The following is a 25,316-nucleotide window of genomic DNA, read 5'->3' on the forward strand; positions in this document are numbered from 1 at the left end:
CGATCACTTATGTGCTTCTGAAGAAACCCTGGCTCATTATTTCCATTGTTCACTCACAGAACAGGAATCCCTGATGATGCCACTACATGTAGCGCTACCCCCACAGGACCAGCTTAATAGATTGGGCTCTCCGTTCTTCTGCCTCGACTTTGAGAACAACCTCAGCCTCACTGGCACATCACGTTAGGCAAATAGATACTGCACTGCTACTGGGAGCACAAATATAGATACCTTGCACACAACTAAGATTCAGTATATAAAAAAACCCCATCAGAATGGTTGCAGTAAATAGCAGTATACATATAAAAGTAAAGAATTAGGTCAATCACAGTTTGCTAGACATTATATTCACTAGGCTATAGCAGCATAGAATGGAATCCACAAAATAAAATAAAAAATAATGGCAATAGAAAGTAGTAACAGCAATGATAATTAATACTGTAATAACTCCTCTGTATACAGTAGGCTATATCCACTTAAAGTGCACTCTATATAAATGACAGTGATTACATTTAGAACTTCCTAAAGAGGTACATTTTACTATGGACAATAGGCAACATGAGTACAGTCCTAGCCTGAATGCAGTAAGTAATGCTGCTAGTTAGATGGCCAGTTCCTATGTGCTCAGTTTCTGCTAGCAGCAACAGATTAATGTCAGCAGTGTCTTTTCACCAGTCCCAGTGATACAGCAACAGTGGTCTCACTGTTCAGATGTCTGGCTTGTGGCAGGTTGATGTGCACACAGGAGCAGCCATGTGCACATCCTGGTCTCCTCACAGCAAAGATAGTACTTTTGTATTCAACCTGAAAAAATACCACTATATCTCTCCCCTTATACCTAGCTTGCATTGGGTAGTCCAATGGTCAATAGACTTCCATAGGTACCCCCTGGTGGATAGAGGCGAGGTAGTGTTAACAGATTCAGTTGAAATCTGTTGGAAGCGCAGAGGGCACTACAGCACAGTGTCCTAAATCGCTTTCTGTCTCTAGCCAAGCACCTGACTACAATTGCTCTGGAGGATTAAAGGCATTATAGACTAGTAGAAAATACAGGTATGATAAAAAAGGCTAAAGAATCTGGTCTACATTTCCGGGATGCATCAAGAGAAACAAACAAGAACAGAAGCTATATCAGAAGCTGTATGAGTTGTGGATATTTTTAACTGATTCATGAGAAATGTTCCCATACATGTGCAATAATATCTCTCACCCACAGGTGGATTAGTGAGCTTTGATGTCGTGTGTAAAGATGGCTGCCGCATATCCAATTGATCATGTGGTTTTGGGGGGAAATGCAACCATGTTTTGCTGACATCACTCACAAAACAACCTGTGAGTGGTCAGCAGGAATATTTACATCCTGTGGGTGGTCTCTGATCTACAGGATTATAAATAAAGTCTCTAGCATGGGGTAAAGAGAGGTTCATTTTAAGAGGTATGTTTTTTGGAGCTGTGGAAGGAAAGCATGCAGCAAAAAAAAACTCCTCACTGTCCTGTTCCAGATATCAAGTGCAAGCCAGGGTAAAGTATTATTAAACGTTTCCTTGAGATATTGGGAATAGGAGTGTATGTTTGAGTCTTGTTAATATTTACAATAACTTTTATGTGTAAGAAGCTTTATGTATTTTGTAGTTTGTACTTTGTCCAGTAAAGCTTTGTTTTATGTTTTTTATCAAAACTGCTCTTGGTGTGTCTGTTCATTTTAAATATTAATATACAATAGTGTAGCGCAGTCCAGTATAAATATAAATATAACAGGCTTAAGTAAAACTTAAAAAGCCAAAAGCATTGTTTTTTAAAAACATATATGAATAAAAGAAAGTTCATAAAAGGTGAAGATGTAGACGGTAAGGAAACACACAGTCCACTAGTGATCCGGTGAAATAAATAGTATGTGTGACTTGAGTGCTCATAAAATCCCGTCACCCGGCAATCTCTGCCTCTCACCTCCAGAACTTGACCGTACAGGGTCTAAAAGCATGAATCAATCTCCACGATAATCAGCAAACGATTTCAATAGAACCAGATCAGAACCTCCAGCGTACCGATATCTCAGAACCACAAAGGATACACCTTCCCAAAATGCTCCAAAACATATGGATAGAAGAGGAAAAACAATCTAGTGCTCTCTGTTGCAGTAGTGACACTTTATTGACTCAAAGACAGTATTGCACTTACATTGTATCACGATTCAGTACGCATAAAAATAGCAGAGCATGCAGCATGCCGAGAGGCGTCTGGCTTCCGTGTTGTTGGATGGCCGTAGGACCGTGTGACCAATCCCCCGTACGCGTTACGTCAAGTGGGCGTAGACTTCTTCAGCGGGGAGATCCCAGCTGAAGAAGTCTACGCCCACTTAACGTAACGCATACGGGGGATTGGTCACACAGTCCTACGGCCATCCAACAACACGGAAGCCAGACGCCTCTCAGCACGCTGCATGCTCTGCTATTTTTATGCTTACTGAATCGTGATACAATGTAAGTGCAATACTGTCTTTGAGTCAATAAAGTGTCATTACTGCAACAGAGAGCACTAGATTGTTTTTCCTCTTCTATCCATATGTTTTGGAGCATTTTGGGAAGGTGTATCCTTTGTGGTTCTGAGATATCGGTACGCTGGAGGTTCTGATCTGGTTCTATTAAAATCGTTTGCTGATTATCGTGGAGATTGATTCATGCTTTTAGACCTTGTACGGTCAAGTTCTGGAGGTGAGAGGCAGAGATTGCCGGGTGACGGGATTTTATGAGCACTCAAGTCACACATACTATTTATTTCACCGGATCACTAGTGGACTGTGTGTTTCCTTACCGTCTACATCTTCACCTTTTATGAACTTTCTTTTATTCATATATGTTTTTAAAAAACGATGCTTTTGGCTTTTTAAGTTTTACTTAAGCCTGTTATATTTATATTTATACTGGACTGCGCTACACTATTGTATATTAATGTATTGAAGGTGTTGGATTACACTTGAGTGTTAGCTGCTGGTCTGAGTTTATATTTATTCAGCGCTGAATCTTCTATTTTATTTGTCATTTTAAATATTCACTAGATATTTCAGTGGCTGTCCAGTATACCTTCATTATACATTTTGTTGTTCCCACCTTTGATACAGAAGCTTAAGCTATAGGTGTGGTAGCAGACTATAACAAACTACAGAATTAAACAGCCTTGATAAAATGAAACTGGTATGTGAAACCTAGTGAATTTTACAATACTTATGAAGTCATTGTCAAAACTAGCATCTTAGTTTACCAGATCATAAGACTAGTCAAGCAAGTATGGTTCTTAAGCCATAACATTTTTACCTTAATGCATTCCCTGCATTAAGGTAAAAAAACATTTACAGCATCTGTTCTCCCCACCTCCTTAAATACTTACCGGAGTCCTCAACTGATCCAGTGCTGTGCACACCTGGATCTCTTCACTCCTCTTTTTCTCTTCACACAGACACTTGAGCAGCAGCAGGAGCCATTGGCTGTCAATCATATGCTATGAGGAGGAAATGAGCTCCATAGACACAGCTCGGGAGCGAGTACGCACGTGTGCTCCCATAACAAACGGCTTGCTATGGGAGCACACGGAGAAGAGGTGGAGCCAAGATCACCAGCTGGGGAGCCCAGAAGAGAAGGTTTGGGACTGCTCTGTATACCGTTGTACAGGGCAGGTAAGTATAATATGTTTATTATTTTAATTTAAAAAAAATTGCCTTTAGTAACGCTTTAAACCATGGGTGCTTAAAGCGGAGTTCCGGCCACAACATTTTTTTTTTTTTCAATAAAAATACCCCCGGGACAGTCAGGGCTAGTACATTCCACAATGGATAGCCTCTGTACTGTCCCAGGTCGCACTTACCTTTTAGAAGAAATACTTACCTTGAAAATTTCTTCTCCATCGCTGCCATCTCGGATTTGGGCAGCTGAAGCCAGCGCGTCCTCTTCTGCGTCCTCTTCCGTATCGTCTTCTCCCAGAATGTGCCTGCACTGGCCCCGCTCGTCACTTCCAGTGCGGGCGCGTCATCCCTCCACAGCTTCTGGGCATGCCCAGAAACTGTTTAGCAGGGAATGAGGCGCCGCACCGGAAGTGACAAGCGGGGCCGGTGCAGGCGCATTGATTCCTGGAAGCGATGACGTTCAGCTCCCAGAAATCAATGCAAAGAGGGAGTGACGGCGCGGGCCTCGGCCGCAGAGGGAGGCAGTGGAAGAAAGGTGAGTATATTTTTCTTCAATAACAAGGTAAGTAAACAAAAAAAAATCATAACCATCCATTTCTTTTTCAGGTTACCGATAGCAAGCAGGTGGCTCAAAATCGATTATGTAAATTTTGTGGCCGGAACTCCGCTTTAACCTGTGGCCCTCCAGCTGTTGCAGAACTACTGTTGCCGGAAAGTCCCATTAGGCATCGCAAGCCACTCACAGTTACAAGCATGACTCCCAAAGGCAGAGGCATGATGGGACTTGTAGTTCCGCAACAGCTGGAGGGCCCCAGGTTGAGCACCTATGCTTTAAATAGAAAAAAGTGATGTGCCTATGCCAGGTCAAATAATAGTATGCAGATATGTGGATCTTAGAACAACTTTCATAGACTATAAAAACTGTTAGTAGGTTTTTGCATTGCTGACTTTTGAATTCTCACCATGTCTTCCACTGTAAACATACGCACCAAAAGTTTTTTTCCTGCCTGTAAAATACAGGCATACCCCGTTTTACATACACTCACTTTACGTACACTCGTGAGTACGGACACAGCTTGGTCAGCTTGGCATGGCACTACTCCTGGTTTTTAACATTGGCATCTATGGGAAATCTTGGTCAGCTTGACATGGCACTGCTCCCTGTCTAATATTGGCGTCTATGGGAAATCTTGGTCAGCTTGACATGGCACTGCTCCCTGTTTAACATTGGCGTCTATGGGAAATCCTGGTCAGCTTGACATGGCACTGCTCCCAAACCAGGACAGGGATACCAGGAACATCGAGAGGGGACCCAGGACTACAACATATCCTATTTTGTGTCTGGCCAGCTTGCCTAGGTAATCTACCATGTCATGGTCCTGGGTCCCCTTAATATGCTCCCCAAGTTTGGTGTCCTTGTCACTTATGCTTTGGGAGTAGTGCCGTGTCAAGCTGACCATTATTTCCTATAGAGCTAGTGTATTTACATGCATTTTAAGTACATTTTCATTTTACATACATGCTCTGGTCCCATTGTGTACTTAAAAGTGGGCTAGGAATAGGCCCTCCTTTCTTTTGTAACCTGATCTGTCTTGTATTGGCTTTGGCTTTTTTTCATGCTTGTCTGTCTGTATTGACTATGTCTTATGTTTCTTCTGCTCGTTTGTGTATACCTTTGCTCCTAGTTACGAATGTTCCTCTCTCTCTGCTGTGTACTGTGTCATTCAATAGCTGTTTGTCTGTCTGTAGCTGCCCAGCAAGGTAACTCTGCAGGTCACATAATGAGAGTTGTTCTATGGCACTACTTCCACCCATACATTCAACAGCCCTGGGTTGGTGTTCTCTCATTTGTCTACTCCTAACGTTGGAGCTGCTGTTCATTGTGTTATTGCTGTTCTCCTTTACAGAACCATATACAGTATCTACTTTCTGTACCACATAGTGCACCAACATGACCATGGAATTTAAAGCCTACTACACAACACTATTTTTGTTTTTTGTATTTAACCCAGCAGGGCTGAACGAAAAAAAAAAAAAAAAAAAAACTCACAGTTCAGGAGGAGCCACTGTGCTAACTATGCAATGTTACTACAGCGATCAGCGATCTCCCCTGCTGTGCTATTGTGTTCTGATAGGGGGACCGCCCCTGCCAGAACACTTCGGTCAGCGCTCTCGGGAGTCGATCGGCAGACCTTTTCCGGTCATGCCCCTGTCAGACTGGCTGCAGTGCACATGAGATGAATGTGGGACAGTTTCTATTGAACCAACCGATGCCACCTGACATTTGGCCCGTGCGTACTAGGCTTTAGTCAATTGCAGGAAAACAATCTTGAAAACAATTTTTTTTCTGTTTTAGACAAAAAGACATGGTAGAGTACCTCATATCCAGTAATAGCTATTTGATGCATAGAATCATTGACTGATTTGATGATATCTAGTACAGTTGCAAGAGCTTCCTCTAATTCTGCTGTGCCTTCTGAATTTTTGCTGCACTTCAGCATTTCCTAGAAAGAAAGAAGAACGCCCTTTAGAAAAAAATCAACAATTTACCTGCAAAATATAACTAGGGCAGACCATCCTACCACCTAGCATGGTAAGTAATTCAATCACAGGAGGCTTATCTCAATGTTTATCTAAATTCAAGAACATACATTTTATATACTGCAGTTTACTAGTCCAGAGACGTGAGGTTACATTTGTTTATTTTTCCTGGGGTTTTTCACAAACTTTCTGTCCTGTGGTGAGTAGGGATGATCGAACTTTTGAAAAGTTTGGTTCGACCAGAACACCCGAACTTCCCGAAAGTTCGGGTCCGGATTCCAGAACCCCATTGAAATCAATGGGACCCGAACTTCGGTAATCAAAAAACACCATTTTGAGGCCCTAAAACCCAATAAATGCCCCTAAAAAGTGCCTAGGGTTCTGGGTCATGCCCCAGGGACTATTAATCACACAAAAAAAAGTTCTTAAAAATTGTTGTTTTTGATAGAGAGCCAATTATTGAAAAAATTATTGAAAAAAAAATGAGATTTCTTTGGATTTAGTGTCTGGGGGGTCTAAAAGTGTACCTGTGAAGTTTCAGCTCTGTAGCATGTCCAGAACCAGAAAAAAAAGATTGTTTGTCTTAGAATTGCAGTAGAGCAGGGATATGGCTCTGCTATTTTCACACCTGGCCGTTTTTGTTGCAGGCGTTTATTGGGCTTTTTTGTGGACGTCTTTGGAGGCAGGCATGACATCTGAACTTCTGTGTAGGGGTATATATACACACACACATATATGTATATATACACATACACACATATAGGTGTGAAAGTAGCAGAATCCTATGCCTGCGCTAATGAAATTATTTGCAGGCATAGGGCTCCGCTCCTATCACACCTATATGTGTATAAATACATATATGTATGTGTGTATATATACCCCTATGCAGAAGTTCAGATGTTATGCCTGCCTCCAAAGACGCCTAAAAAATGCCCAAAAAAACACCTGCAACAACACACCTGGGCGTTTTTGTTGCAGGCGTTTTTTTGGGCGTCTTTGGAGGCAGGCACTGAACTTCTGTATAGGGGTATATATACACACACACATATATGTATATATACACATACACACATATAGGTGTGAAAGTAGCGGAGCCCTATGCCTGCCCTAAACCGATGGTCGACCCGAACCGTTCGATCATCCCTAGTGACAACACACAATTATCATACTGCATCTATGTGGGAGCAGCCTTGTCAACTGAGGACTACAGAACATCACCCCTCTTCTGTGTAGCATTAGGGGTGGAGTCCTGTAGTCCACAGATACGCTTGGGAGCAATAACTGATAAGACTGTAACCCTGGAAGAAAGCATAGGAAATTGTCAAGCAGAATCAACAGGTATTTTTTGGTTTAATAAACAGACCAATAGGGACCAAAGAAACCCTTTTGCTGCCCTGCAGTGCCTCATTTTTTTGTTTCTCTGATCTCCAAACCCTTTTCGCTATTTTTCACATGCATTCATAGGCTGGTAAGTTTGTTATACTGTAAATTTCCTGAAACCTATGGAATTAACAACTTCCATACCGGGCCATAGTAAAATGACGCTGGCAGGAAGGGCTCCTCAATCCGGGCGGCCGTCATATGACGTCCGCCCACTCTCGCCGCTACTGCGCACCCCCGGGGGCGCACAGCGCGGCGATCAGGGATGAGGCTCGTCCCTCGGACTGAGCCCATCCCCGATCAAGGTAAACAGCCAATGAAATTGGCTGTTTACCACGTGATCGGCTGTGTCCAATCACAGCCGATCAAATGAGTGGCTCCAGCGCGAGCCGCTCGTTCTCTCCGCAATGCGTGCCCCCGGGCGCGTGCAGCGCGGCGATCGGGGACGAGGCTCATCCCTCGGACAGAGCCCATCCCCGATCTAGGTAAAGAGCCAATAAAAATTGGCTTTTTACCACGTGATCGGCTGTCAATCACAGCCGGTCACAGAATGTCAACAGAGAACACGGTAACTAGCTGTCATTGGTTCTCCTCCTCACACACTGCTCCTGTGTGAGGAGGAGATTTCGGTAACAGCTAGTTACCGATCATAGTGCACCCCAAAACACACTGATTGCCCCCCCAATAAAGAGGACCTGTCACTAGCCCATCAAAGTACCTGTCACTAGCCCATCAAAGTACCTGTCACTAGCCCATCAAAGTACCCGAGTACCCGTCACCAGCCCATCAAAGTACCTGTCACTAACCCATCAAAGTACCTGTCACCAGCCCATCAAAGTACCCGAGTACCTGTCACCAGCCCATCAGGTACTCTGATGACAGGTACTCGGGTACTCTGATGGGCTGGTGACAGGTACTCGGGTACTCTGATGGGCTGGCGACAGGTATTCGGGTACTCTGATGACAGGTACTCGGGTACTCTGATGACAGGTACTCAGGTACTCTGATGACAGGTACTCGGGTACTCTGATGGGCTGGTGACAGGTATTCGGGTACTCTGATGACAGGTACTTCGGTACTCTGATGATAGGTACTCAGGTACTCTGATGACAGGTACTCGGGTACTTTGAGTACCTGTCATCAGAGTACCCGAGTACCTGTCATCGGAGTACCCGGGTACCTGTCATCAGAGTACCCGAGTACCTGTCTGCAGCTCAGAGTGCCAGAGTACCTATCTGCACCCCATCAGATTTCCTGAGTACCTGTATTTAGCCCATCAGAATACCCAAGTACCTCTCTGAAGCTCATCAGAGTACCCGAGTACCTTTCTGAAGCCGATCAGTGTACCTGAGTACCTGTCTGCAGCCCATCAGAGTACCTGAGTGCCTATTTGCAGCCTATGCCTCCTAGATTATGTGTTGGGGTATTTGCTTTCCAAAGTTGGGTCATTTTGTGGGTTATTCCATTGTCCTGGTGCTCCAGGGCCTTTAAAAGGGTGATAGGTCGTTAGGAAATTATATGTGTAATTTATGCTCCTAGAACACCTGACGGTGCTCCTTGAATGTTGGGCCTCTGTATGTGGCTATGCTGTGATAAAGTCCCACATATGTGGTATTGCCATACTCAGAAGGAGTAGCAGAATGTATTTTGGGGTGTCATTTTTGCTATGTACATGCTATGTGTTAGAAATATCTTATAAATTGACAACTTTGAGTAAAAATGCGTTTTCATTTTCTTTCCACATTTTCCAAAAACTTGTGGAAAAAAATGACATGTTCAAAAGAATCATTATGCCTCTGTTAGGAACCTGTCAGGAAGGCTCTGGCAGAGGATGAGTTAAAACTCACAGGCTATTCCGACTCCACCCTTCTCATCAAGAAAGAGCACTATTTAAGCTGGATCAGCACACAGGTTCAGTGCTGTCTTGTCTTCAGCTCCTGCCGTTGTTCCTGAACCTGTGACCTGTTTGCTGCTGATTTCCTGTTGACCTTTTGGCTTGTTCCTGATTCTGCTTGTCTGCTGCCCGTCCTGACCCCGGCTTGTTTGACCATTCTCTCGGATCTCCCTTGTCTGTTTACCCGCCTTCGGACCTTGATCGGTTCTCCCTTGGTTGGGCGACCCTGAGGACCGTGACCTGGTATCCACACGCAGCGAAGTCCATCCTCACCACCAGAGGCTCTGGCGAAAACCGGTGGATACTTAGACTCCGCACCTCAGGCTAGCCTGTGTCACTTACCTTGGGGGTTCCGTCCAAGCTCTGCCCTCTATCGGACATCGGGGCCTATCTCTGTCTTCAGGTTACCACCAGCACCCTAACAGTACAAGACAGCCATGTCGGAACCTGCAAGAGAGTCTTCACCGTTAGAGGAGATCTGCCAACACCTAGCAGCCCTGTCTCAAGCCGTGAGGACACTTCAGGATGGCTATACACAGTTAGAGGGACGATTGCGCTCTGTAACCCTCCCGGCAGATTCCACTGCGCCATCTGCTCCCTCCTCCACTGCCGCAGCCGCAGGACCAGCCTCCAGCCCCACAGTAGTGATGCTACCACCGGAACCTCGAGTCCCTAACCCTCAAAAATATTCCGGAGATCGGGGTAAATTCCGAGCGTTTCGCAATGCCTGCCAACTATACTTCTCCTTACAACCCTGGACCTTCTCCCTGGAGGCCACCAAGGTGGGGTTTGTTATTTCATTGCTACTATGCGGACCCCAGTCCTGGGCCCATCGGCTCCTTGAAGAGGGTAGCCCCCATTTGAACTCTCTATTGTCATTTTTTGAGGCTATGGCCCAACTCTATGATGATCCACAGCAATCTTCCACCGCAGAAGCTGCGCTACACGTTCTCCAGCAGGGGCGCAGACCCGTAGAAGACTATGTCACGGACTTCCATCGCCTGAGTTCCGACACTTACTGGAACGAGGCTGCACTCCGGTACCAGTTCCATCTAGGCTTGTCCGAAGCACTGAAGGACGAATTGGTCCGGGTGGGCATCCCAGACGCACTAGAGGATTTGATCTCCCAGGCCATTCAAATCGACCGTCGGCTCAGAGAACGCCGGGCGGAACGATCAACGCAGCAGTTTCGGCCAGCCTGGATGTTGCCACGAGTAGCACCTCCTGTACACTTCCCTTCCGCTGGGGCAGTCTCTCCCAGCCCTGCTCCCGCCGGAGCCATGCCTGATGCTCCTGAACCCACGCAACTTGGGGTCATGCGGCCTGTCTTGTCTCCGGAGGAGAGACGTCGCCGCCAGCTGGGTAATCTTTGCCTGTATTGCGGAGAAGCTGGCCATTATGTGCGCTCCTGCCCAGCGAAACACCATAAGTCCTTGCCAGTCTCGCCCTCCAGTTGTGTGGCATCAGTTACCTCTACCTCCCACTTAGCCTTTCCTGTGTCTTTGCAGCTCCCAGAAGGACCCGTCCAGGTTACAGCAATCATTGACTCGGGAGCCTGCAGTTGTTTCATTGACCGTTCCTTTGCGGGGCAGCAAGGCATACCTCTCCAGACCAAGACCCAGGACCTCACTATCTTCCTGGCCGATGGCTCCCACATCAAGTCTGGACCCGTGACACAAGAAACCCTTCCTCTTCCAATGGTCTCTCCATCTGGCCATAAGGAATTGATAAGTTTGGATGTCATCGCATCTCCCTTATTTCCCATTATCCTGGGATTGCCATGGTTGCAGGCACAAATCAACTGGATCACAGGAGCCGTCCAGTTCAAGTCTCCTTACTGCAGGAACTCCTGTCTACCCACTCCATCCAAGTCCCCCCAAACTCTGTTCTGTCTCGAATCTAAGCCTGATTTATGTTCTGTTGTACCCAAGGCCTATCACGACTTCCTGGATGTTTTCAGTAAGCGGGGAGCTGAGACCTTACCTCCTCACCGTTCATATGATTGCCCCATCGACTTGCTCCCGGGAGCCGAGATCCCATTTGGCCGAATTTACCCACTATCTGAACGTGAGCTGGATGTTTTAAAGGACTATGTGGACGAAAGTCTGAAGAAGGGGTTTATCCATCCTTCCACCTCTCCGGCAGGGGCAGGTATCTTTTTTGTAGAAAAGAAGGATCACTCCCTTCGACCTTGTATCGATTACAGAGACTTGAATAAAGTTACCATTAAGAACCGCTACCCTCTCCCTCTGGTTCCCGAGCTCTTCCAGCGGCTCAGATCTGCTGTCCTGTTCACTAAGTTGGATCTACAACTTAGTCCGTATTCGGGAAGGCGATGAGTGGAAGACAGCTTTTCGTACCAGGTTCTGGCATTTCGAATATCTTGTGATGCCTTTTGGCCTCTGCAACGCCCCAGCTACGTTCCAACACTTTGTGAATGATATTTTCCGGGATTGGCTGGATATCTTTGTCATAGTTTACCTAGATGACATTCTAATCTTCTCTACATCCCTGGAGCAACATCGCGAGCATGTTCGAAATGTCCTCGGCCGCCTCCGTCAGCATGGTCTCTATGTTAAGGCCGAGAAGTGTGAATTTGAGCGGAGCAGCATCCCGTTTCTGGGGTTAATAATTTCTACAGAGGGTATAGAGATGGATCCCCAGAAAGTCTCTGCCATCCTGGATTGACCACCTCCATCTGACAAAAAGGGAGTGCAGCGATTCGTTGGCTTCGCCAACTTCTATAGAAAGTTCATTAAGGGTTTCTCTCATATCATCACTCCCATTACTCAGCTCACCAAGAAGAGTGTTCGCTTTCAATGGACCCCCGAAGCCCAGTCCGCCTTCTTGGTCCTTAAGAAGCTCTTCACGTCAGCCCCTGTGTTGAGTCACCCGGATCCCACCTTACCCTACCTCCTCGAGGTTGACGCTTCTGAAGTTGCTGTCGGGGCAGTCCTCTCCCAAAGACAGGGAACCAAGGACTTGATACACCCGATAGCCTTCTTTTCCTGGAAACTCTCCTCTGCAGAGAGGAATTATGATGTTGGGGACCGGGAACTTCTGGCGATCAAAGCCGCACTTGAAGAGTGGCAGTATTTGCTTGAGGGGGCTGTACACCCTATTCTTATTTTTACGGATCACAAAAACCTTGAGTATCTGAGATCTGCAAAACGTTTGAGACCCTGTCAGGCACGGTGGGCACTTTTTTTTCAAGGTTTTCATTTCATATCACCTATCGGCCTGGGTCTAAAAATGTTAAACTGGATGCCCTGTCCTGGATGTTTGATAGCCCGAAGGAAACTTCAGTACCTGACACCATCCTATCCGAAAAGAACTTCCTACTTTTATTCACAAATCTGAAAGCCCATCTTGAGCAAGCCTCTGCCCACATTCCTGGTCCACCCAGAATACCCCTGGTGCACAAGAATGGCTTGTTATGGGTTAAAGACAAGATCTTCGTCCCGGAAGAGGTTAGAACAGCAATTCTGGCTGCCTGTCATGATCACCCTCTGGCCGGTCATTTTGGCGTCCATAGAACCCTTGATCTCCTGCAGCGTTCTTTTTGGTGGCCTGACATGGAAGAGAGCTGCAGGAGTTATGTACTCTCCTGTACCACCTGTTCCCGGTGTAAAACCGCCAGAAGTAAGGCGTGGGGCCTTCTCAGGCCTCTTCCCATCCCTGATCGGCCCTGGCAAACAATTTCCATGGATTTCATCGTGGAACTTCCACCTTCTGCGGGGTGCTCTGCCATTTTTGTGGTGGTAGATCGACTCTCTAAAATGGCCCATTTTTTGCCTCTCAAGGGTACTCCCTCTGCAAGGGAAACTGCAGAGATCTTCATTAGGGAGATCATAAGACTCCATAGGATTCCCAGGAACATCATCTCTGACAGAGGGGTACAATTTACGTCCTGTTTCTGGAAGGCTTTATGTAAACTGTTAAAGATCGAGTTGTCTATGTCCTCAGCCTACCACCCACAGACTAACGGACAAACTGAGAGGACAAACCAAACCCTGGAGCAGTACCTGCGGTGCTTTACCACCTTTGTCCAGGACGACTGGGTAGCCCTGTTACCATTTGCAGAATTCTCATACAACAATTCCAAGCACTCTGTTACTGGCCAATCTCCCTTCTTCGCTAATTACGGATTTCATCCCTCCTTCTTACCAGATATTCCATGTGAATCCGGAGTTCCTGCAGTCCAAGACACCGTCAACTTCTTTTCCCGGAATAATAACCTTCTGCGGGAGACCTTAGCCAAGGCCCAAATTGCGTCCAAAAGGATCTTCGACAAGAGAAAGAAGGGAGAGTTGATTCTTCAACCTGATGATCGGGTCTGGCTTTCCACGGCTAATCTCCGCCTGGCTTGACCGTCCAAGAAACTGGCTCCCAGATTTATTGGTCCATTTCCAGTTAAAAGGAAACTCAATGATGTGTCCTATGAACTATCCCTACCCGATACCCTTCGGATCCATCCCATATTTCATGTTTCCTTACTGAAGCCAGTGATCCCTGATAACTTCCCTGGTAGAAGTTCAGGTACCCCAGAACCTGTGATCGTGGATGAAGATGTGGTGTATGAGGTTGAGGCTGTGGTGGACTGTCAAAAGAGAGGCAACCAGCTACAGTTTCTCATCAAATGGAAGGGTTATGGTCCGGAAGAGAACTCCTGGGAGCCTGAGCGGAACGTCCATGCTGCGGACCTAATCCAAGCATTTTTTCGTGCTCATCCACAAAAAAAGGAGCTTGTTGGGCACCCGGAGGTTGCCCTTAAGGGGGGGGGGGCAATGTTAGAAACCTGTCAGGAAGGCTCTGGCAGAGGTTGAGTTAAAACTCACAGGCTATTCCGGCTCCACCCTTCTTATCAAGAAAGAGCACTATTTAAGCTGGATCAGCACACAGGTTCAGTGCTGTCTTGTCTTCAGCTCCTGCCGTTGTTCCTGAACCTGTGACCTGTTTTCTGCTGATTTCCTGTTGACCTTTTGGCTTGTTCCTGACTCTGCTCGTCTGCTGCCCGTCCTGACCCTGGCTTGTTTGACCATTCTCTCGGATCTCCCTTGTCTGTTTACCCGCCTTTGGACCTTGATCGGTTCTCCCTTGGTGGGGCGACCCTGAGGACCGTGACCTGGTATCCACACGCAGCGAAGTCCATCCTCACCACCAGAGGCTCTGGCGAAAACCGGTGGATACTTAGACTCCGCATCTCAGGCTAGCCTGTGTCACTTACCTTGGGGGTTCCGTCCAAGCTCTGCCCTCTATCGGACATCGGGGCCTATCTCTGTCTTCAGGTTACCACCAGCACCCTAACAGCCTCATAGAATATACGTTGGGGTGTTTGATTTCCAAAATGCAGGCATTTTGTGGGTAATTCCATTGTCCTGGTGCTCCAGGGCCTTCAAAAGTGTGATAGGTCGTTAGGAAATTATATGTGTAATTTATGCTCCTAGAACACCTGACGATGCTCCTTGTATGTTGGGCCTCTGTATGTGGCCAGGCTGTGTAAAAGTCTCACACATGTGGTATTGCCATACTCAGGAGCAGTAGCAGAATGTATTTTGGGGTGTAATTGCAAGTATGCATATACTGTGTGTGAGAAATAACTTGTTATTAAGACAATTTTGTGTAAAAAAATAAAAATAAAAAATTATTTCTTCATTTTCCCAAGAATTGTGGGAAAAAATTACAACTTCAAAAAACTCACCATGCCTCTTACTAAATACCCTGGAATGTCTACTTTCCAAAAAGGGGTAATTTTGGGGGATTTTGTACTGTCCTCAAGGATTGAGATAGGCCGTCGGTACATCAGGTGTGATCAATTTTCAATGATTGGCACCATAGCTTGTAGACTCTATAACTTTCGCACAGACTCAATAATAACCACTAATTTGGGTTATTTTTACCAAAGATATGTAGAAGTATACATTTTGGCCCAAACTTATGAAAAAAATTACTTATTTACAAAATTTTATAATAGAAACTAAAACAAAATGTGTTTTTTTCAAAATTTTCGCTCTTTTTTCACTTTTATCGCAAAAAAGAAAAAACCCAGTGGTGATTAAATACTACTAAAAGAAAGCTCTATTTGTGTGAAAAAAATGATAAAAAATATGATTGGGTACAGCGTTGTGAAAATTGGTCAGGGCAGGAAGGGGGTGTAACTGCTCTGTATGGAAGTGGTTAAAAATATGGTACTGTTTAATTTGTTCCAGGATACTGTTGTTGTGCAAATGAGAAAAATATTTTTATGAAAAAACACTAAAATGTTATTGGTGCATAATCCCTAAAAATTCTACATAATAAATGATTTACTTAATGCATTTTATAACAAATGTATGTGAATTTAGAAGTGCCACTTTTTGGGAAACTATGAAAACTGAAGCTATGGAAAACTGTAATTAAAGGCTAAGTTAACATTTTTAAAGAAAATAACCTATGCAGTCAAAGGGCCCTAGGTAGTAATGAAAACCTGTTTATCTTAAAAAAAAAATTCAATGTTATATATGCAATACCTGTAGGCCCTTAGCTTTCTGTGCCCTATCCTGTCCTTCAATATAACATTCTAATAAAGTTCTGGGAAAACATTGTTCTCTTATGGCAATCACATTCATGATGTAGTTAAAAAAAAAAAAAAATCTTCCGGACACATTCTTTACATTGAAGGAGATAGTTATTATACTGGGGCTCATATCTGTTTAGATGACTCACTTAAACACTTCAAAGATTGAACGTAAGTAGTTCTGGTTGAGGCACAGGGAGCATATATAATATATATGCAAATCACCAGTAAATTGAGATCAATCCTAATTACAGAATACAATAAAATATGCAGGATAGGAACAACTAGAGAAGACTGAACTCACTTTAAAGAGAAACTGGTTCATTGTCACCCACCCCATCAGTGGCCACTGGGACAGGATGTTAAGATTCTATCTCTAACCTACTCTATCCAGAACTAAAAAAAAAAAAATGTTTTCTTGGGCATTCCACTTTATTTTATCAGGATAAATATACAAGTATAATTTACAGTGGAATGCCCATCAAAGAAAAATTGTAATTTCAGCTTGAATCAAATACCTTCCAGGAGGATTAAATAAGGTGGGCAAAGCCCCAACCCTCGTTCACATTGGAGGCGGGTTCAGGGGCAATCTGAAAGATATCTGGTTCATCCACAGATGTCTATTGAAATCGCCCCTGAAGTCTCCAAAAGTAGTGCAGGAACTACTTTTTGAAATCGGTAAAATCCGATTCGGACGATGTCAAAGCGCATGTTAAATTGCCCCGATGTCAACGGAGGCCTAAAGTTTGTTTTCTTTAGAAAACAAGCACAGCCTGAGTAGAAAAGCCTATCCCCTGCCAGCCTGCTGTAAGATGGCCGCTTCCTCTCTGTGTGGAAGCAGTGGTCTCTCTGAAAAGATTCATCATGTCTTCTTGTGGGGAGGTACAGCTAAAGATTTCCAGAAGTTTTGAAGCCATAAGAAAAAACAAAACAAAACATGTTTTTCCCCATTTGTTTTTTTCCAAAAGGAAATTGAGAGGAATTGAAAAAAAATTCAGTGTGGAGTAGTTTTACAAATTGAAAGTAATTTTGTTACACTGGGAACGGGAAATGCAGTGTATGTAAAAGTATTATGCCTAAAATAAAAGTACAGTTTTTTTTAAATTCTATTTTTTATTACAAATGGAATAACAAGGACTGTATTGTGTATTTTAGGAGGCTCTGGTTTGTAACCCTTACTTGAAGATGCTGCTGGTGAAGAAACACTTTGTGATAATCCAGATGCAGCAAAAATAGAGTTTCTGGAATGAGAACTCTGAAGGGAAAAGCTACTAGCACTTCATTATGGTCCTCATCATTTATTTAAAAAAGTATTTTTAATGTCTTTATGGCACCTCTGGCATGTAAGGATGTGTTCTGTCATCCTTGTAGCATTTGGAAAAAAATATGTCTTCTGACAATATTTGAAAATTGCAACTTTGCTCCTAGCAGAAATTGCTCCGTAGAAATATTTCCAAACTCTAGAAGTTGGTCTTACCATTTTACTGAGAGGAGGAAAAAAAAAAACAATTTACTGACCAGACTAGGTAAACATTATGCTGTGATGGGGGAGAATATTAATAGGAGTCATTTAAAGGTTACAAAGATAAACTAATTTGTTAGACAAATTTACGCTCTTACCTGTCGTTTTAGGCCTGAGAGGACAGAAACTATCATCTACTGTATCCCAGCAATCACTCAACTGTAGGAGGTACAAGATGGAGCTCACAAACAAACTAAACTGGAGCCTTTCCCTGCAGTGCCCTTTAGTGGTGGAAATACATATTTCTCTTGTTTGAGAACTGCATTTTGAAGTACAGTGTTACTTGAATTGTATTCCAGGATTTGCTTGTCTTCAGCTGAGAGGGCTTGCAATAATTTAAGACTTTACATAAAGTCTCAGAAATCTTTCATGAAGGTCTTAATACTATATAGTTTGAATTTCATGTCATTGATATATTATTTATCATTGTAAAAGAACATATTCCACATTTTTTGAAATTTTCTGGGGAAAGACAAAAAAAAAACAGCTTTGGAAAAAAATGAAAACAAAACAGTTTTTCCCCCAATTTTTCAGTTATTTCCAGGCCTTCCCGTCTCTAGGCATTGTGGTGCGACAACAGTGAACACACAGAGTCCAATTGCAGAAACAGAACTGTATTGAAGTTAAAGTCCAACAAAGCACTTCCCATCCAACTGCAATGCTGCTGCGGCTGAGCGCCACCTGCTGTAAAGAAAGTAGACTGCACCTGCCTACTTACATGCTGATGAGTCACAACTTGGGATCTGCAATCTGCAGGGAGCATGAGCTTTCCTGATTATATAGCTCTATCTCTAACTCAGTAGGAGTGTGCTGGATCTCTGCAGAGAAAGAACTACAACCAGTTTATTATTAAAGCTTTGTTTAACCACTTTAGCCCAGGAGGATTTGGCTGCTCAATGACCAGGCCCTATTTTGCGATTCGGCACTGCGTTACTTTAACGGACAATTGCGCGGTCGTGCGACGCTGTACCCAAACAAAATTTTTCCCACAAATAGAGCTTTATTTTGGTGGTATTTGATCATCTGTGCGATTTTTATCTTTTGCGCTATAAACAAGAAAAGAGCGACAATTTTGAAAAAATTACAATATTTTTCACATTCTTTTATATGAAATTCTCAAAAAAAAATGTAAAAATCTAAATTATTTAACATTTTAGGCCAATTTGTTTTTTGCTACATATTTTTGGTAAAAAAAAAAAAAATCGCAATAAGCGTATTTTGATTGGTTTGTGCAAAAGTTATTGTGTTTACTAACTACGGGAAAGATCAGTGCTAAAAATATGCACTGTTACTGTAAAAATGACACTGGCATAGGATCGCATGTCTCTGTGATTACTTCACAAGCCTTGCTCCCTGACAGTTAGAATAACGCCCCTAGGGACACATTTAACCCACTGATCACCAGTAATGTTAACAGGATCACATAGCCTCTGTGATCACTTCAGGGAGAATGACAGACGGCTGTGTTTACATCAGCCATCTGTCCTTCTCTCTCAGCTGCGGGAGATCGCGAGTGGCCGGTGGCCATCGGAGCCGCCGGTCAAACGCACTGACTCCCCAGCTAACGCGCTCGCCCCCTAGAGTCTCCTGAGCGAGCGACGTAGTATAACGTCGCTTTGCCCAGGAGCGGCTGCCTGCCTCAGTAAAACTGCGGCGGGCGGAGCTCAAGTGGTTAAAGCTATGAAAAAGTTTAAGGCAGAAACTCCAGCCAAAATGTTTAAATAATTTGGGCTAACCTGAGGAAAAGTTACAACTTTTATCAAATTTTTAATGTTGTTTGTGTTCCTACTAGGTAGATTTCCCTTCACTTCTTGTGACAGTAGAGAAATCCCACCACTGAAAGCTTCCATCAAAAAAAAGAGCTTGGGGTAAATCTAAAATGAACACCTGTCCAAGCAACGTCTGTCTTTGAGACAGGAAGTGAAAGGAAATCTCAGTAGGGGGCAGCAGTAACAACTCTTCAGAATGTGGAAGCTTTGTTCTGCTGTTTTCAAACTGAACATATTCTATGGATTTTAGCATGAGTTAATATGGGTTCTATAAAGGCAGTGTGCAAAGTGCAGTAACCATAACAACCAATATTTTTTATTTTTTTTTGAGTGATAATTTGTGCGCAATTCTAATTGGTTTTCAGAGGCAATGCTATAGACATTGCAAAGAGCAATAATAGGGCACTTTACAGGCCATACCAGCTCTTTCCATTGTCTTAGTATATAAGCCCAAAAAAAATAGACATAAAACGTTTTAAGTAAAAGTATAAAGTATTACCTTCAAAAGCAGCTGATACTTTGTGATTCTCTGGACTGGTTTCAAAAGATAGGCATCCAAAGAAAGTTTGTGATCCAATTTTCGTTGACATTCCTTTTAAAAATAAGATCAGATTAAAATGTAATCATAAATTAGTCAGTGGATAGTGACTTAAGGCCTGTATACACGATAAGAAAACGAGAAGTAACATTTAGCCCAACAAAAGATCTGTTGATTTCCAGATCGTTAGTATAGTGCTTTTGGCAGCCGATTAAAATTTTCGGACGGTGAAAAACTGAAGAAGCAGACTTTAAAATTTTTATCGTACATGAACACAGTGTCTGATTTTAATTATATTAATACAGTTTTCAGCCAAAAAAATTTGCAAGACTATGCTACGCATGCTCAGAAACAAAAGAACAAATACAAAACAATTCAACACGTGACATCACTTCTAAAGCTGAATTCTGCCATAAGAGAATTTTCATAGGAAAGTAACCTCTTCACTTTCGATATGAGACTAGCATGCAACAACAAAATGAACAAAATTTTGTCAGATAATCTGATCATAGGTACGAGGCTTTAGTTTTGCAGTTTACAAAAAGTTGCTTTAAACATAGTTTTGAGTCTGTAAGAAACAAAGATTGGTGTTCGCTTTTTCAGACAATACGTAATATCAATTTACACAAATATGTGCAATTAATTTTAAATATTTTAAACTGACCACGTGCGATAAGGGACTTCATGACTAGCTATAAATTGAATATATTACCTGGTAGGTCCGGACACCTACACACTCTTTGGTATAAGTAAAACACAATATGGCCAAAACTGTAAAGCATTTGTTCAACTTCCCCAAAATTATTTCTGCAAGACTAGAAAAGCTCATTAAAAACAACCAAAAAGCCCCCCAACCTTTACAAGCTTGAACTCTATTCTCACCACAAGGCTAAACTGCAGTCAGGATCTGCAACATTTATTTAAAAAAATGAAACTTTGTCATGTAGAGAAACCAATTGATTACCACAGCCCTCAAAATAACTGCTTATGGTTTCTTCTCCAGGATTGTTTAGTGGCAGCCCTACCAGAAGCTTTTAGGGGCGCATGGAGTTATGTCTGGCATCAGTCTCATGTACAGCATTAAGGAAATGCACAGGAGTTTCAGGCAAGCACAGGTCAACTTGGATCAATAGTCAATAAAAGTATAGACCTATTTTTAAAATGTTCTAGTAGCACTGGAAAAGGTTAGAACCTTTGTAACATTTTTATTTTATAAGAGAGGTCAAATCAATCAAAGTACAATAATGATAAAAAATAATGTATTTGATTTACTAAATACGAATAGGCTGTTCAATTTGCAAGGAAATCTCCACTCTGCATCAGATTTTTACCTTAGCTTAGTAAATGCGGAAAAAAAAAATCACTTTGCGAATCATGAGTGCAGAAAAGGAAAAAAAAAAACAGTATTTTTGCTTGCACATGATTGGATGATTGAAGTCAACAAAACTTCTCATTCATTATCCTAAGGCAAAATTCCACTGCCTTTGCTTTTAGTAAATCAACACACTATCTTTATTGCTGTCTAAGGAAAACCTTTCAAGATGCAATCCATCCATGAAATAAAATCACATTTTAAAACAACATTTTATCACGCTGAAGGATTGTATCTTGAAGAAATTTGTTTGGAGTATACTCCAGTATGCTCCTATATATACTCCACAAATTTTTTGTCGAGTATATATAGGAGCATGTTCTAAAACACAGAGCAGAAGCTCTTACAAGGTGTAGAGGAAAAAACATAATTTATATGTTCAGATGTAACAGAATTTGACTGTTGGAATAGAATATGTCACATTGCACAAATGTATACGAACGATAAAAGGGCCTACACATGAATGGTTCATCCCCTCTTTCTACAACCTGCACTTCTACTAGCTGTGGGACTTTAACTATATTAATACCTACTGTTTCTTGTTTAAAATTGACCAGGAGCCTTTGTTTATTGTTCAATTTGCATTTATATTTTAAGTTTATAGGCAGAATTGCTTTTTAAATTAATTTCAATTAGAAACAGTGGCGTTGCTATGGGGGGGACACGGTGCTGGTCCATGGCCTGCTGGGAAATGGGCGGGAGTTGGTGGTGGGCAGGGCAAGCCGGCACAGCCTGCATTGCCATTTTGCCACTCTTCGACCACCAAAGGACGCCCGCTCCCTTTCTTCTAACACCACTACTCCCTTTTCTGCTCTGTGGTCATGAAGAAGGAGAAGGGGAGGGGGTAGAGTCAGGCCGGGGACAGGATCTCATAGCACTGAAGAGACCCAGGCTGCACAACCCCCACCACCTCTGCTCCCCTGCTGGTAAGCCGAATCCTCCCCCCCCCTGAGATGACAGGCTGCAACCACCACACCCTCCCACCCCCAGTTGGCAAGCTGCAAACCTTCCTCGCCATCCCCCTCCCCACAAGGTGAAAAGCTGCACACCACCACACAAATAACTGCCATGTTTTACGGCACCAGGTGACACCAACCCTAGTGACACCACTGATTAAGATTTTGTTTCATTAGTATTGTACTTGGAACTGACATCCATTTTTAGTGCCATTTCTCCTACAGTATGTTTTGTACAGTTTCCTAGCACAGTTCACTTAATACATATTTTACGGAACAATGAAAAGGAGAGTCACTTTTACTGCTATCGCCTACATTTTTATTGCGGTCTGTATCTCCAATTAGGAGATTTACTGTATATGTACAAAAGTGGAAGTGGAAGTGGGGTGGTAATTAAACAGTACACTTAAATTTTTTGACCTTGCATAATCCTACAGTGTACACCTTAAGCGTCGACTTTGGTCCTTCTGCTGAACTTACTATTCAAATGAGAATAATTAGACAGATTTAACCAACAGCCTGTTATTCTGGCTTTACAACATCTGAGCTTAGGCCTATTGTTATATTAAATAAACGTGACCATGACTAAATTGGTATTGAAGAAAGAAACTGCAACTCATTACATAATTCTTCCCTAGCATGACCAAAACTGCACATATATGGATAGGCTATGCTGACCAGTCCATACCAGATATACTGTGCGCATCCATACTGATGGCCACATTTTTCATTTTGGGGAGGGCAAGTAAGAACTTTTTGTCAGGTGTTAATTGCTTTCTTTGTTCGGGTTAGCATAATATCCCATACTTGTTTTTTCTGATGACAGAAAGTGAGGGTAATCTTCCCTATGGGAAACAGAAAGTAGTAAACATAGCAGAGATTCTAACACTCTCCAAACTACTAAAAAAAAGTAGTTTTTTTACTGTCTGTGTCATCTGTGTCTGTTTCCCTGTCCTGGTCACCACAAAGGTCATGAGAGGAAATCTCTCCAATGAGGACACAGTTAACAGTAAAAGCCTGACAGAGGGTCTAGCCATTGTACATTCAAAACAAACTGAAAAAATAAGTTTTGGCTGAAATGTCACTTCAATTTTTGTCCATGTTTGAAGCTGGAAGCCCCCATTCACATCGGCACAATTTGACATGCGATTTGACAGATCAAATCGCATGTCAAATAGCAGCCTTTTGCCGGCAATGGGAGAGTCCCAATCCGTGCTTGCCGCACCGATTTCCAAAAGTAGTTCCTGTACTACTTTTGGCGACTTTGGGGGCAACTTCAATAAACATGTGTGCATGAACCCGCACAGATGTCTTTCAAGTTTCTGAAAACGCCCAGCGGGAGGGGCGAAACACGTAAAGCAGGGGACCGATTGGTGACATCATATCCGGTGGTTGGAATTCACGCTGTGGCAGGGTTCACCACGAGCATCATTGCCTGATTTTGCTTTTATTTCTGTAAGTGTATTTGATTTTATGTTTTAAATAAATACAAACAGTTTTAAGCTATGAGAATTTTCTTCTCATTTCTACTAATACATTTTGGGGATAGCCTGATAATGGAAAAACAGGAGTGTTACCATAATTGAACACTACATTATGTGAAACAGCATCATTTTCTTTTACAGTACAATTAAGCCCAGGAACAAAAAGGAGGAGGAGGAGGATTATTTCCATCACTCACAGTGCTGTTTTCAACACTATATGCTGGCTTTTATCTTATTGTCGGAGAGTAGGGACCCAGGAGGGGAGCACTGATTGACACTGTATTTCACCTGCATATGTATCAAGCACTGAAAGCACGGAAGGACTTTTTATTTGTTAATTAATTCTGCACTCTCACTTTGCACTAAGGACTATTTACACACTGCACTTTAATTTTGATGGATTGATCTTATAACATTTATGTATTGCACTTTATGATATATTGTTGAAGTATTGGTTTATTCAGATAAAATCTAGGTTAAGCAGCACTGGTTTTAACTATTATATCACTAAGAGATGGAAGGATTGGGAAACAAGGATTTCGGGCACACTGGTTATATAAAATCACTTTTTATTCAGAATATCAATTAAAAGAAATTACAGGCAGATAAATTTATGTTGAAAAAAGACCTATATAAGGTCTATGTTGTAGAATGTTATGATTCATACACAGTATACAATTAGATGTACAGAGAAAATACAATTCCAACAATATCAGAAACAATATACTTCGCTTCAGGAGGTGCCTGTAAACCGCTGGATTTATTATATTTTTCTTCTTACCCTGCAAGGTATAGACATAATGTGCTAGTATGCATCACATTCTAGCACATCATGTAAAACTTACCTTAAATGGAAATGTCAGCGCTGCAGGGGCGCCCATCTTCACTCGTCTTGCTTCCGGGTTTGCGGACCGTGGCTCTGTGACTGGCCAGAGCAGGGATGTTGTCACTCCCGTGCATGCACGCGGGAGCCGTCGATTACGACACAGGGCTCTGAGGGAATGGCACGGGTAACCGTTCCTTCAGAGCACATGCACTAGTGATGTCACTGGCGGCACGCACAGTAAATATCTCCTGCATGGTGCACGTTTAGGAGGTATTTACACTATGTATAGGTAAGTCTTAATATAGGCTTACCTATAGGTAAAAGATACTTATGGAAGTTTACATCCTCTTTAAAGTGGAACTTTAGTCAGAAAATGAAGTCCTGCTAGATCACTTCAGGCTGGCTCCTTTTGCAGGTATAGCTATTTTAAAAATAAGTGTCTATACTGTTTAAAATCCAGTAATACACTGTTTCACCCTGCTCTGCACATGCACGGTTGCTCTCCATTTTTAGTCACTGTGCCGAAGTTGTAAAGGCCGATCTGCGGACAGGCTAAAGATCTACTGCTGTTTAGGGGCTCTGGACTTCAGCAAAAAAGCAGCCTCCAGCAAGAAGGAACAGTAAAAATGCTGGAGGCAATATACAGTACACACTAATTGTATTAGCATTATTATTATTGTGGAATGTATATTCCTTGCTAAGGAACAAAATTCTTGTCAAGTTGTTATGGGTAAAGTTCCACTTTAACTACATGATTTCAATTTAAATTGCATAAATATGTCAATGCAAAATTTATTTTCTA

At 42.8% G+C, this 25,316-nt stretch overlaps 1 protein-coding gene across 5 annotated transcripts in view; it reads right to left on the bottom strand.

Annotated features, from left to right (window-relative positions):
* Positions 1 to 25,316, bottom strand: part of MCF2L2 (MCF.2 cell line derived transforming sequence-like 2) — a 529,158-nt gene that overhangs the window by 87,472 nt on the left and 416,370 nt on the right. For all 5 annotated transcript variants that reach the window (XM_082251878.1, XM_082251880.1, XM_082251879.1 and 2 more), the window contains 2 exons: positions 19,838 to 19,930; positions 6,055 to 6,180 (listed from right to left, as the gene is read on the bottom strand). In XM_082251878.1, coding sequence (XP_082108004.1) covers positions 6,055 to 6,180; positions 19,838 to 19,930 — 219 coding nt within the window. The remainder of the gene's footprint in view (positions 1 to 6,054; positions 6,181 to 19,837; positions 19,931 to 25,316) is intronic.

This window comes from Pelophylax lessonae, assembly GCF_965119305.1.
Source record: "Pelophylax lessonae genome assembly, chromosome: 3".
NCBI classification, from domain to species: Eukaryota; Metazoa; Chordata; class Amphibia; order Anura; family Ranidae; genus Pelophylax; species Pelophylax lessonae.